This window comes from Haliotis rufescens, unplaced genomic scaffold (assembly GCF_023055435.1).
Source record: "Haliotis rufescens isolate VD_foot unplaced genomic scaffold, xgHalRufe1.0.p SCAF_1, whole genome shotgun sequence".
Lineage (NCBI taxonomy): Eukaryota > Metazoa > Mollusca > Gastropoda > Lepetellida > Haliotidae > Haliotis > Haliotis rufescens.
This window is the reverse complement of record NW_025963779.1, coordinates 35296358-35306758: the sequence shown is the minus strand read 5'-3', so window position 1 is coordinate 35306758 and position 10401 is coordinate 35296358. Positions and strand designations below refer to the sequence as shown.

Here is a 10401-nt window from a genome sequence, read left to right as displayed (position 1 = left end):
AGGATGTAACTAAGAGGCAAAACCTGCAGTGGTACATTTGATGTAGAGGGAGTTCCTTACTACAAGGAAGAAGAGGTTTATTCACTTTTTTGGTTTATCTGTCTGAGTTGTGTCCTATTTTTTCTTTCAGAGTCACCTCAAGCGGAAACAATGGATGTGGAGAGATGACATTTTGTCAGATTTAATTTTCTTTGTAGACTTTTACAACAGATTCAACACAAGCCATTTTGTCAACAGTTGTCAACATTTTCAACAATGGTTCCATAAAACTTTACTGTATCATGCACTCTTGAGACGATTATGGGGACTTAATTTATGTGTACAAATAAATCATTCTTGTGACCATTATGGTGTTGTCTTAATCATGTTAATGGAGGATGTCAGCATTTATGGTATCCCAAAATCTTATTTTACAAGCTGCATTATCAATGGGCATGATAAAGATACCAGGACCTGCACCGAATTACATTGGCTGATGGGTTTACCAAAAGGCAACCTGCTTACTAGATTGGCGTGTTGATTCTTTAACAGGTGATTCATTAACCTTGGCATAAACTGAATGCAAACGCCTTTAATGTGCAGCATGTAGGGCAGCTCACCATGTTCTTACAGTTAGCTATATTTCTTCAAAGAAATATAGCTATCAAAACAAGGTTCTTTGAATATTGACCCTTGTCTTATGAACCACTTCAACAATTAAGACTCCAGGGTCCTTGTTTCTTTACTTATGTTTGTTTGGAGCTTCATACATAATATACTTTGGGTGAATTTTCATTAAAGGTCACTATCACTGGAATTACTAAAAAGTTGTTATGCTTAATGTGGCGGTATAAGCACCAATGTTTTCACATGGAAATGATCTAGCATCTAATAGGCTGAAATTGAGGGTCAAGATCAATATACAGGATGTAAACATGACTTCTTAGCCAGATAGCTGGAGGAATGGCAGTAGACCCAAGTATTATAAAAAAAACCAACCCATCTGGTCAGGGGCAGTGGGGTAGCCTAGTGGTTAAAGCGTTGGCATGTCACTCCGAAGACCCAGGTACAAGGCCATTTTCTGGTGTCCCCCTGTCATGATATTGAAAAGAAAAAAAAGCGACAGACCATCTCGTCAAGCATTGGGTGAAATCCATTTTGGAATCTGGCAGTGATGTCATGCTACTTCACTATTTCATTGCTGAGAAGTTAATGAAGCCAACTGACCCTGAATGCATCAGACTAGAAGCGTAACTTCCTTAAGGTTGGAGGCCAGTGGGATTCAACTGAGAACATGAAGTTGTTGTGCTTTGGTCAAGGATCAGTGCTGCCTTGAACAGTTTATCAGGTTAACTGGTCCTCATGCTTGTCATTGACAGGTAGACTGTTGCTTGATCAATTGTTGGATTGTACGGCCGAAACTGATAATTTTCAGGCTGCAGTCATGTCACATTTTGCAACAAACCTAAAATGAGGGTGAGCATAGAATGCACCTAGTCCAACCAGAATCCTTAACATGACAAGGACAAACAAGATCATAGTTTATAAACATTTATTGACAATGAATAAAAGCTTCGGGTGGAGTAAGAAGCACACAAATCTACATTATCGTCATAGCAACAGTCACAAGATACCGCAATGGATAACGTGACAGTGCCATTAAGCAATTAAATATTTTTTTTGCCATGGCAACAAGCATGTCACATGGCACTGTTGTCAGCAATGAGAGGCAGCACCAAGACTGGACTGTATTAAAGACTAACATAAAACAGTCAAAACCATCTTGTGAAGCACTTGATAAAATATCAAAGCTACATAAAAACATACAAAGGAGATCTGTATAAACGGAACAAATTGGGACCCTCGGTTTGCTTAATTTTCAAAAGCGCAATGTTACGCTGGTATAAAGATAGAAAAAGCTTGATTGTTGTAATAGGCCCTACGTCTACTTGGAATGTGAGCAGACCTTTCAGGGGGCATTCAACAGGCACAGGTGAAAATTCCAGAGCTTGGTGATAAAGATTATTAATTAAAAATGCAAAATTGTTAGCAATATTCTCCCTTTTGGAATTCCCAAAATACATCTTAAACATAGTTTATTGTACATTTACATATGAAATGCCTTTGATAACAGGACTGTACTAAAATAATCAAAGAATGAAACGGTTGAGCTTTTGCACTTATATTAACTACATATACAATAACACATTAGAACAGCAGAGAGATTTTGTAAAATGATCAGCAGAGGGGAGAACTGTTGACCGTATTTCACCATGCACCTATTGTAAACCCAGACATCCCTAATGATATGCGTAGCTGTCCTCACAACCAATCAAAATCTTCCAAACAATGTGAGAATAACAACTGGCTTTCACTACACAACCTTCTCCCGACACAAACATATTGCTAAGTCCAGATGTCATTCATTTGCTTCAAGCTCTTATAATCTTAAACTTGCTCAAAACTGAAAAACAAAGGCAAGCCATATGAAATGACTGGTTCACTTCACATTTTGATATTTTAGAAGTAAGGCATCACAAAATTATACATGGTGATGCCTACATAGGCATGAAAAGGTGAAGAAATCTCTGAACAGGTCTAGATTATAAGGCTAGTTATTCACAAAAGTGTGCAACTTGACTTTAGTGATGTTTCTGTACAATGTTTACATTCAATGCTTTAAGTATAGTTTATACATACTTGGACAAGACACAGAAGGGCATTCAAACAATACTTTCATATGTATTATGTATATATAAATATATTCAAGTTTTACAAAGGCTAACTTGGCCACAATGTTTTTGGTCATATGGAATTTGTCCTTTTTTTAGGAGTAAAATTTTGACTAAAAAATGGGTATTAAAATACTTCCTTTAAAAGCAGATTAACTTCTCAGCAACTTCAAATGAGGAAATGTGTTAAGTGGGGCACAAGATTGGCAAGTACAGCTCCCAAAAAGGATTAAACCAGATTAAATGACACCTTGAACTCCTGTTATCTTAACATCAGCTGTGATTGCATACCATTCATTGTACTTGACATCAGAGGGGGCCATCAGCTGCCACGCAGTCTACATGATCTGATATGAGATAAGATATGGGGCTGATCTCAACAGCACAAGTCACACCCATAGAATTAATTTCCTTGTATATAAATATGTACAAATGATCTGGAGATATGTGCAATTACCCATTTTTATCAATATTAAGATTACATGCAAGCATGTTCTGGCAATATTGCTTGAAATTGTTCACCTTCATAATTACCAAATTACTCGTGAAAAACACACTCAGTCAAATAGCTTGATCTTGATAAGAGTTGAGGCTGTCAGATCTATGCTTGTCATTTTTGAGCCATTTTTGCATAGTACTGTATGAATTACATATCTCTAAACATTGCAAGCCAGACAGACTAAATGTTAAATGCCACCATGAACATGTCAACTGCAATCTGGAAGATACCCTTAAGGGATAACATTTTTTTTAACACGACATATTTGTTCAATCTTATTCACATGCTTATTTCCCCCAGAGATTTTCAGCTATGAAACCATGACCATTCGTGTTTGCCATGAAAATGAAATGGTTCTTGCCTAAATCTACAATCACAAAAATATATCATTTTGTGGTTGTCTCCTCAAAATAAAAGTACACAATTAATCTAAATCAGCTATGATTTCATTTCTGAACATTAAACAACAATAGCAACAGATTATACCCTCCTAGAAATTTGGGTTTGAAAGCAATTTATCAATCATTTCTTAAAAAAATAGTCTAATCTATGTACATCAACATTTAACAAACCTTTCCAATATCAAATAAGTTTCAGAGCCATAACCTTCAAACAATCCTGGGAAAAGAGGGGGGGTGGATTTCAGAGGCATTCTCTTGTCATAAGCGGTGGTACAGAGATTCCTTGGGACATGACAAATAGATTAGTATCAGGTGGATTAAAACATGGGATGGATGCAGATTACACTAAATAATTTCTTAAAGTTGGGCTATACACAGCAAAAGGCACTGTAAGACTAACTGGGAGCAATGCCACTATACAAAATGGCCCATGGGACATGTCAATTTCATTGGCTGTTTTTTTGTCTTGGTAATCATATTTGATTGGTCAGTTTGGTGTCATGTGACTGATATGTTCAAATATCTGGCCAGTTTATATTGCACAAGACAACACACAACAAAAACAAATCAAGGAATGGTCAGAGAGAAATGCTTCCGTCATGATTATCCTGATGTTCTTATGTCATCTGAATTACCTCCCTTTGACAGACTGGGATTCCTTAATGTTTGATTCACTGATGCAGATATAAATCAAACTTACAAATAGTCTATACACCAACACAAAACAGTCCATAAATGAACATATACAACCGAACAACATCTTAAATCAGTACCACTAGAACTTCAACAGGTACTATTAACAAATTGATCTGTGTACAAAAAGTGCAGCTTACATCATTAGGTATCATAATGCCTACAGTACTTGTATCTCAGAATGGCAGAAATTGACTTAAGTGCATTGCTACATGGGTGAGTGATGTATTTAATGAACAGAGCGCATGTATGTTCACAATGACTCAAATTTTATCGGATATATGGTACCTCTTGTTCCCCGCTTGCCATATATCACTATTGTGACATTCTGGAAGAACTTGAGTACATTAATGAAAAGAGACGACTCAATCTGGCACTGATTATTGCATAGATGCCCTTGCAATGTCCACTAGTCATGTGATGCATATCTCAGTCATGTGACCAGCAGTATTAGGCCAACTAAATGAGTGACTAGAAAATATGCAGGTGTTGACAAGAAGTTGACAAAACCATAAAAAGTTAGCATGTTAAGTGATGTGAACTTAAAACGAACTGAAAAAAATATATATAGATACAGGTTACACATTACACAGCAACCCTTTCCAAAGGAATAACTTGGAGCACAATGTCGGATAAATCAGAAGTGACTAATACTAGTAATATGGAAACTCAAACCTTACCAAGTAGACACATTTGGGGACTAAATAACCCACATCTTCAACATTTTGCAATGGAATTTTGACAAAAATCATATCATAACTTACCAATCTAACAAATGCCTATCAAACAATTCATCAGTTTAAGGAAACTTATGAACACTACTACTTCAGGTCAATATGGAACAATGGTCGCAGGTTCTTTAAACCCACAGCAGTAATAAGCAGTTCTTTTGTCTACTTGTAAAAGAATAGTCATTCAGGAGGTTTACATAACTACTTGAGATGAATAATATGTTATAATAATAACCATTGGGTATTTAAACCAATAGCAATAAGCAGTCATTTAGTATCAGTTCGTTGAAGAATAATCAAAGACAATCCCAGACAAAGCCTGCATTGCTTTGGTGAGATCCAAATTGTCATGTTCCTCACAATGGTCATGGAGGAATGGCTACTGGAATTGTCATTGCACTAATCATGTCACAGGGACTTGTTAGCTAGTTTGAAGGTGCAAAATCATGTATGGCTTTGAGTGATACAATCAAAATTGCGATTTCAAGTTGATTATGTATGAATGAAGTTGCTACAAGCACACCTGATCTGGTGTGAAATATTTTGACAAGAGGACAATTCTCAAAACAAGGTTGTAGAGAGTTGTATTTGACATGTAAGTCTCTGATGTACCAGTTTTACAAAGTGACCTAAGTATAATGGTTAGTCTCATTTCAATTAAGAATCATTTTAAGTAGAAAACTGACTTTGGAAACAACTCAGTTGACTGACAGAATATTGTGTTTAGCATGGGTCTAATATGCAGTTGGTTTAACTAAGATGACTTGAAGAGTTCTATAACCAGCCTCAAAATCACAGCCTTGCTATTGCAGAAAACTAATCATACTAGCCAAGCATCATTATGATATGCATATACCAAATATTTCATGCAAGAAAATCGTAGCACTTATCTGCTGAATATAATATAATTCATCTTTAATTTACAAAGCAAATGTACAATTGTGCATGGTGACAGAATTCAGTAACATCTTTGATAATCTAGGATATACATGAGATAGGTGGAAAAGAAAATACATACCTACCCACAGGCAAATGGTACTCATTAGGGACTAAATGGATATGTGTTGATGAAAATAAAAATGCAACCTGAATTGTGAAACAAAATTTAGCATACCTTAGGGTGCATAACCATTGGTACTATACAAAATTTGGTTGAAAAAGGAAAAGAAACTGAGCAAATTCAACTGATTGTACCAGAATAATCAATCATTAACAATGCTAAATGTTAGCAAAGACATCGTTTGTCTACAGCTTGATAAATGGTAAAACTCCTACAGAGATGTGAACACTACAGCACCAAAATCACTTCCATCACCTAGAGAAAGGGGGGTAACTCTGTCGGCTTGTGACTAGAGACTATTTTTGCCAACATTGATAAAAGGAGATTATCAAGGTATTAGATCTTACACCATTTCCTATGTACAGATTGAAAAAAAATGATCATAATGAAACTACACACTCGTCTTGATAACTCCAATCTTTTAAAATAACGATAAAAAGAAACTCAGCTGACTTCTATTTGTTAATTTTGCATCCAGCAGTGGTGACCTAGTCAGGATGTCAATAAATGTTATTACTTGATCTTGTTTTGTTCTGTTTTACCAAAATGTCAAAACACACAAACATTCACCACAGGTACAAATAAGTATATGAAATATTTGTCAAATGTTCTATGGGATTTCAATAAAACAAAACAGTTCTACATACATATCAAACAATCAAGTGGAATACACAAGTTAAAAGGCTGGTCGATGAGAAATCTTGTCCACTTCAAACAGGACATTGTTTTGGTCATGCTTGGATTCTAAAATAAAGGACCTTAAAAATACCCTTGTAATGTGGGTCACTTTTGTTCAATAAATTTGCTGTATTGCTCATAATTAAGTGGCAGTTACTTCCCCCATACTGACAGATTTTCGTGGAGAAAAAGGTTTTGATTAGGTACAGAGTGTTGAAGAAGCTTCACCTGCATTACAAAGGTTAAGGGAACTGCATTATGAAATCTGAAAGTAAACTGGAAACATAAATGCAAGGGGAGGTAACTGCACGGTGGATGCAATGGTTGGGTTTGGCTTTTGGGTGGGATGAAACCAAATTGTGATCTTGGTTAAGGTTCATATGTTCAACAAAAAGTACATAAATTGTAAGTGACGTGAAAAACAACGTGGTTGTTGAGATACCAGCTGCTGTCACAACCTTGGCTAACTGGTATTCTATTTTGACAAACACTGATATGAAATCTTGCATTGTTGGCAGAAATGCCATTCGTAAAGGCTACATTATGGTCACGGATAGAAAAATACTGTGGTGATAACCAGTACAAAGAAGTGATATGGTTCTACGTACAAAGCTAGGAACATAATTCAAGTCGTAGCCAGTCTGGGTGTTATGATATTATATTTGATTAATACTTAATATAAATATGCAGTCGAGTATTATGTAGGATGAGGCGGCAAATACTTGATGTTGAGAAACAAATGATCTTAACTGGGAACTGAATGTGGTAAATATGAATGAATGGTTAAAGTATTGATACCTATGTTTTGTGAACAAGCAGTTTTTAAGTTACATTGGAGATAACGCATGAAGAGAGAGACAGATTTCACGCTAACCCAAAATTGGTTTCATGTTGACAACAGAAGAGTTCAGGGAACAGAACTGAATATGACAACACAATTATAGAAATAAAACCTTTGTAACAAACATGGTCATGACACTTTGTTAAAACAATTCCCGGCCTTAAAATATAATAATCATCATATCATCACAATATTAAATATGTGTGCATCACACGGAAGTTCAACATTTCATTATATATAAAGTCCATCCATTGAGCACGACATGAGGACTGTGGCACAATTTATACAAGTAACCATGGTAACAATATGTACACATGACTTAGATTTCTATGCCAGCGTTCTCTATCCTAGTCATTTCTGCTCGAGTTGACGTATAAATATCTTACACAAATAACATAGAAACACCAGTCCCAGACATAGTTCACAGCCTAGAAAAGAATGGTAAGAGTTGTCTCCTCTTGTGTGACTCTTCTTAATCTTCAAGCAAAGTACATAACCTTGCAAGTATCGGGATGCACTGTCACAGCACGAGCCATTGATGCTGGATTTCGGTCCTCACTGTTGTCCGAGTGTCTACTCCCTTCACCGCTGTAAGAAACAAATGTATTGCGGTTGTTCAATCAGAAACCCCAAAATTCAACTTATGGCAGTGTCAGGATTTACATAAGACTTTAGTGGAGTATATTCAGGGCACAAGTAGTATTCACAGTGACATCATTGATCAATGTACACTATGCCTGGAGGAATGAGTGAATTCGGTGGAAAGGTGCTTTGAACAGTATTTCAGTCATATCCCTGTATTTCAGTTTACACATCCAAAAATCTATACATGGAGGGGAGAAGAAAGTGATATAACAATGAATTCTAGATTATTTCATTTACTGTATTTGGCGTAATAAGCGCCCAGGGCGCTCTCAAAAATAGAAATAGAGGGCTTTTATAAGAATATTATTTTGGTGAAAAAAAAAGTTGAAAGATTGTAAAATTCTTGGTTTATGCCGACAGCCTGAAAAGTTTACATACGACATGTTTTTCCAGAATTTAATTGCCCATAATTAAGGGGGCATATAACACACGAGTGCGTATTATACACGATTAAATAAGTCTTGTGGACATTGATCAATCGGAAGGTGTGCTGATTGGGATTGTTCACGAACCAATATATTTGCAAATATCGCCGTGGGCGCTTATTAGAGCGGGGCACTTAATACGTCGAATACTGTATATTGCAATGTGCATGCACTTGTGGCTCTTTTATAGTGTCATTCCCCTTGGACACTGTGTACCAACACTGAGCCAGCCAGTTCTTGTTTTATCCCATTAATCCAAAATGCCAGGCAGGAAAACAATATGTGTCATCTTTTATCACTTTTTGGTGTGATGTAGCCAGGGGATAGAACCTTAGACTCTACACCACGGAAGTGGTCCTATATTCGTTCATTGTGGAAACAGGATTTCTATTTGTGTCAACTTAACATTTCTGCCTCGGACCCAACAAGGTGAGATGAGCCATAACGTTGATCATATTGATGTGATGATATGTCTTGTAGGTAGTGTAATAATTTGAAAACTTATGACTATGAAAGAATGAAAAATATTCAATATAAGAATGTCCATAATAATTCTTATATGCAAGAAGATGTTGCAACCCTCAAACACAAATGTTGAAAATATCAAATAAATGAATTTCAAGTGATTGTTTAGGTGTCAACTAATACATGTATACTCAGAGCCCGTGGTATCGCAGCATTTGTGATTTCCAGTAGTTTAAGCCTCTTAGCAGCTGTCTATAAATGCAATTCAGTAACCATGAAGTGCTCACTTCATAAACAAATTCAATTTCCTCAGAATGTTCTGTCTGCTGTTAGTAAGGCTTATTAACTTGTCGATACTTACTTCTGGCATCTTTTTAATATTGCCTTACCCCCATTTGTCAATGGACAACGATATGACCTGTAGCTTCCCAAGTAATATTTCTCGACCTGAACTAGATCATCTGCATATTCATGGGGACCAAAAAGGTAATGGAAATTACATAGTCTGCACATTTTTTCCCCGCTCTAGTATCTATTAGGAGATCAAAAGGGCCATAATGCCATACTTAGAAATACGTTCTTCACGAGCAGCCAAATGATAGATACATACTTTTGGCATACTAGGAGTGCGTTTTATATCCTCAGGTTAACTGTTAACATTTTTTGGGGGGACAAATTATTGCCATCCAACTTTTTAAACAAAAATCTTAAAATATCATTTCTGATATTTTGTTGTTATTTTTTTTAAATATATTATTTTTTACTTTTCAGTAAATATGCATTGAATACCTATTATTGATAGCACATTCAGAATTTTACTTGTGCTGTTCTTTGCACTTGTCTGGACAAATCACTGAAGTCTGGCATTATCATACTTAGCGGTTGATAAAATTATGTCCTGGTTTTTGTCCAATTCGGACCTTCATGCACAACTTTTCCCTGTACCGCAATACAATGGAGTTCTCCCCCTTGTCAAACTGAGCGCGAAGCAGGCTTTTACTCGGCACAACTAATGTAAATAATGAACTTTTTTCAGTAAAATATGCATAGTTAAATAAAATAAATGACATCTGATAATAGAGAACACCAATAATCATAAAGGTTAGTAAGTGCATTTTGTTGCGTTTAGCTGACATAATAAGTACTGCGATACCTCGAGGTTGCATGCTACTATGTAATTGTGTGAAATGAATATTTGCTAGAAAATGAGTGATTCTGTCAAAGAACGTGGTGCAAACCCTTTGTTTCTATT

General features: G+C 36.0%; 1 protein-coding gene across 8 annotated transcripts in view; it reads right to left on the bottom strand.

The window, feature by feature from the left end:
- Positions 1-1517: 1517 nt before the first annotated feature.
- The window catches only part of LOC124139494 (protein argonaute-2-like), a 45575-nt gene continuing 36691 nt past the window's right edge, over positions 1518-10401 (bottom strand). For all 8 annotated transcript variants that reach the window (XM_046506596.2, XM_046506593.2, XM_046506591.2 and 5 more), the window contains one exon: positions 1518-8202. In XM_046506596.2, coding sequence (XP_046362552.1) covers positions 8094-8202 — 109 coding nt within the window. In that variant the 3' untranslated portion in view covers positions 1518-8093. The remainder of the gene's footprint in view (positions 8203-10401) is intronic.